The sequence below is a fragment of the Bidens hawaiensis genome, unplaced genomic scaffold, assembly GCF_021521415.1.
Source record: "Bidens hawaiensis isolate Kalapana, Puna unplaced genomic scaffold, B.hawaiensis_p1.1 tig00098239_1, whole genome shotgun sequence".
NCBI classification, from domain to species: Eukaryota; Viridiplantae; Streptophyta; class Magnoliopsida; order Asterales; family Asteraceae; genus Bidens; species Bidens hawaiensis.
The window spans coordinates 23048-27808 of NW_027504618.1; the positions used below are offsets into that span (position 1 = coordinate 23048).

The window sequence follows — 4761 nt, forward strand, 5'->3', positions numbered from 1 at the left end:
TGCACTTAAAAGTAAGCTGTCTTAAACCAACATTCATTACTCAACCCATCCATTTTTGCTATTAGTGCCATTTAAGTTTGGGCTTTATTACACCAACTCTTGTGCATACCATCAAATATGGGCACTTGCTATTAAACACCCATATCCAAGTAATACAACTATGAACTTTTATGACAACTTTGAATCATTGAACCATACATCAAACACACAAGTGGAGTAACATCAAAATTTAGCCAACCTTTTTCACCATCCTTTTATTAGCCTTAGCGATTTGCGGTTAAGTTCTCGGCTCAAAACTTATGTTGCACTACATGCATCTAGAGGTGCACAAATCGGGTTTTTTTTAACCCAGAACCGGTTCCGGCTATAGTCAACAAAAGTCAAAACTGAGTCGGGTAGGAACCAATTCCTGGTATAGTCGGGTAGTTGACCGGGGTTTCCGGGGTTTTTTCGGGTTCCAGGTAGGGTCGGGTTTTGACTGGGTATTTCGAATTCCGAGTATGGCTCCGGGGAGAAATGTAATACCAGGTCGTACCTGCGGGTCAGGTAGGAATAGGAACCAATTACGGGTCAGGCCTGGAACCGGGTATATTGTGCAACTCTTATTGCATCCATCCAAACACCCCATAATTTATGATTGTGAGATAGACAACCAGATCCACCCCACTTGATAAGAACATATCACAAAAACAACATACAAATACAAAATAGTTTTAGTTGTGTTTTCTACATACAAAAAGATAAAACACATGAATCTGCCAACTAAAACCATTTCATCGAGATACAAACACTTTGCATAATTTGGTCTTTTTCTCATTCTTTTAAGAAGATATTACTCACAAAAATAGATTAACTAAAAGGACCAAAATACCCTTCCTTGATCATCCTTTGGTTCTCATAATTGTAATACTTCCTTTTCCTCCTTCGGTACGAATCTTGGTTTTACCAACAACGGGTTTGCCTGAAAAGGCGGAAGTCGGGTATGATTTAGTGGCATTTTCCTTATTTTTCTTTGCTTTTGAAGGCGGTGGAGTCGATATTTTCTGGTTTATGTCTTTTATGGTAACGGCTCCTTGCATACCACACGGTTTTACAAAGGCGAATGGAAGCACAACCGATGATGTTGTCTTTGTTGGCGTCTTGATATAAGACCTTTTTCCTAGACATCACAAGAAGCCAAGATTAAGATCAACCAAGAAAACGGGTTCATGTGAAAACGGATCAAACATGTCTTTGGATTTTATTTATAATTAATGCATTAACTATTACTAAATTAATATATAGTTTGTTTCATTAACGAGCTCGAGCTTGTATAGGCTTGCAAGCTTAAGCGACCCAACTAATTATGTAAAGATGTAAACTTTATTTGATATAAAAATTTATATAATTATATAAAAAAATTATTTTATGTAAAAATGTTATTCAAAAAAATAAATAATATACGGAGTTGAATATGGTTTTCGCCCCTTTAGTTTGGCAAAAATCTTGGTTTTGGTCTAAAACCTTTTATTCAGGGTTTTAGTCCATGTGGTTTCCTTTTTTCCCTTTTTAGCCCTACACACTAGCACCTTTAGTTTCTTATCACTTATGCTAGATGGAAGGGTATATTAGTCATTTTAAGAAACTATATAACCACAAGTATAAATATATATGAAAACACTTATACATGTATACAAATAAAATAAATAAATAATAAACAAGCCGAGCCGAGCTTTAGACAGAGCTTAAACTAGAGCTCTCTTAAGTAAACGAGCCAAGTTTGAGCCTAGTTGAGCTCGGGCTCGGCTCATTTACACCTCTAATTTAAACTATCAGAAATGGTATTTATTTGAAATAAAACATAAACGAAATGAGAAAAAAAAAACATTAGAAATGAAACAAACCTTTTAAGGTGATATTTTTACGAGTAGGTGTGGGGAGCGTTTGACCGGCACTGCATCTGTTCTCGCGTTCAAAATCGTTTGACTCTATAACGTTACGATTTAGTAACAGATATTACATATAAGTGAATATTATGAAATATTAGATATAGTTTGTGTACCGGTAAGATCAATCTGGACAGCAGCAGATGGATTCCTGTTTTGCACATATTGGTAATTAAGTTAATATTACAGTCGTTAATAGTTAAGTTAATAAATTACCATATAGTTGACAGAAACATACGAATCATCAATGTTTAAATGCATTTCCGTGTCGTTTATTAAACAATCGGCTAGCCATTCCTCTGAAGACAGATCTAGACCCTCATCACCAGATGTGTCATCTAGAAACATCGAATTAATTGGTCATAATTAATATAAGGATTTTATAATATTTGAAATATGGTAGATGATCAAAGTACAAATTTTTAAAACAAACAACCATGGAGGTATTGGTAGGCATGTAAACGAACCGAATGAACATCAACGAGATGTGTCGTGTTCGTTCGTTTAACTTTAACCGAGCAAATGATCGAACACGAACAATTAAACGAATGAGGTTTCTTGCTCGTGTCAGTTCGTTAAGAAAATGAATGTGTTCATGTCCGTTCGTTAATAGTATATACGAACGCTTCACAAATGTAAGCAAACATAGATGAACATAGATGGGCAGGCACCAACTAAAGTAAACGTTCACAAACATAAATGAACAAACGAGACATGTGTTCAAACGTTCATGTTCTTTCATTTAACTAAATGAACAAAAGGTGTCGTTAAACGAACTTCCAGCCAAACGGTTCAATGGACGTTGGGCTCGTTTACAGGCCTACATTGTTTAAAGTTGTAATATTTAAGAAAATAATAATTACATTGTGAAAACGGTAATTTTTTGTAAGAAATGTGAGTTAAAGTCAACTGTGACGTTATTTAAAAGTCAAACCTGCAAATCCAGCAACCCATTGATTCATATCAGATAAAGCTTCATCCATTGAAGTATCCCATTCCTGCTCGTTTAACACCTAAAATAACCTAAATTATTTCAATTGATTAAAAATAAAAAGTTGAAAATAAATTTAACCAACCTTAGATTTTAGATATACAGACGAATAGTCCTCTTCACAAAATGGCATAACATCCATATCCGAAATTTCATTATCAAAATGCAGCATTCGGCGTCTTTTTGCTTGTGAAAATGTTTCTTTACATGGCTCGGTTTCCTTGTTTATGTTATCTGCATTTTTTATTCCTTGTATTAAATTATTAGTGTCACAAGTTTATACCTATGTTAAAACAAAAAAGTTAAAATGTTACCATTGTAGTTAACTTGATAATCCAAATCCTCTAAGGCCTTTGCTGGAGTCGTTTCGTTAAACACGCACGAAAGATCATCTTGATTCTCGGTTACGTTGTTCCATAGGCTATTAGAAACATCTGCTTGCAACCATTTTAACCGATTAATATTTTAAAAAAACTATCATATGTTGATCATGTTAATGAGAGATAAACGATAAACGATCGTATGCTGAACCGAATCTTACTTGTTTGCAAACTGTAGTCTTCATCTTGCCAATCCAACATTTCCGTGCTGAAATTCAACATTAAAGAAAATCACGAACAAAATCAAAGTCCTGGTCCTTAACTTCATTTCGATTCTTAATTTATCAAGCAAAAGACTTTGACATGAACCCGGAGTCGTGTTTGCAGGTTGGCGGATCCAACCGGACATGAACACGAACATAGCCCAATATTCGCAGGTTGACCCAAAGCCATACATTAACACTTTAAATTTCTATTTTTACAACAAAGAATGCAAATTTATACAAAACATTTTAATTATAAAAATGTTATTTTAATTTCCTTTTTAGTTATAAGTTTTAGCATAAATATACCCAACCAATTTAATTTTTAAAAAAATAAATATTTTAAAAAAATAAAATTAAGATAAACCCGCATAATCACGTGTTTGCACGCCAACCAGACGTGAACCCAAAAATTTGACACGAACCTGAACACAACCCGCATATTCACAGGTTGACCCGAAGCCGACCCGTTTGATCCGAAATTTATTTATTTTTTTAATCTTTTCACATACAAATACGTTATAAAATTTATATTTTTACAGCAAAGAATACAAATTTATACAAAACAATTACATTTTAATCATAAAATGGGATGCCAATTTCCTTATTATTTATAAACTTTGGCACAAAATACCCAACCAATTTAACTTCTAACACAAAATACATTTTAAAAAAATAAATATGTTAAACGGGTTAAACCACGAACCGGGCAGGTTGACCCATACCCGACCCATTTAGCTAAACGGGTTCTCAGGTTTGACCCGAACCCGTTTACCACCGATCAAGCAGATTAAAAAGCCCTAAAACAAAATGAAAGAATGAATATAGCTTCATAAGAAGAAACAGAGTGGTGTGAATTAGTGTTAATACTTACTTGTCATCATCATTGTAGTTCATTTGAGTGGATAATAATAATAATAATAATAATAATAATAATAAGAATAGACAGTTGAAAGGTGAAGAGGTGTGTAGAAGAAGGAATAGAATAGAAGTAGTTTTGGAAAACTGTGAAATGGGTATGGAAACAACCGCAGGCAATCGCACCACAACCCTCTTTTTTAGGAGTATGTGTATGTATATATGTATGTATCTATGTTTATACAGCTAAACGACACTATACTTTTTCTTAGATTTGCGTGTTATTATAATATAACTAGGCATTTGCCGGCGCGTGAATACGCAAACGCAACCGTTGTTAGTACTTTTGTAACCGCAACGGTATCTGCGTAACCTGAAGGTGATATGCATTTAACGTGGCTTCG

General features: G+C 34.2%; 1 protein-coding gene across 1 annotated transcript; it reads right to left on the bottom strand.

The window, feature by feature from the left end:
• Positions 1 to 814: 814 nt before the first annotated feature.
• LOC143608107 (protein XRI1-like) lies at positions 815 to 4396 on the bottom strand. The gene is made up of 8 exons (XM_077083293.1): positions 4374 to 4396; positions 3458 to 3504; positions 3231 to 3350; positions 3002 to 3150; positions 2860 to 2938; positions 2164 to 2263; positions 1884 to 2076; positions 815 to 1159 (listed from the first exon to the last, which is right to left on the bottom strand). Exons 1-7 carry the CDS (start codon positions 4394 to 4396, stop codon positions 2013 to 2015), a joined length of 582 nt encoding a protein of 193 aa, XP_076939408.1. The 3' UTR covers positions 815 to 1159; positions 1884 to 2012.
• Between the last annotated feature and the right edge of the window lie 365 nt (positions 4397 to 4761).

Coding starts and splice junctions, on each gene's coding strand:
- LOC143608107 (XM_077083293.1), bottom strand. CDS start 4,396: ATGAACTACAATGATGATGACAA. Junction 3,351..3,457: donor AGACTACAGTTTGCAAACAA/GTAAGATTCGGT, acceptor GGTTGCAAGCAG/ATGTTTCTAATAGCCTATGG. Junction 3,151..3,230: donor TTATCAAGTTAACTACAATG/GTAACATTTTAA, acceptor TAAAAAATGCAG/ATAACATAAACAAGGAAACC.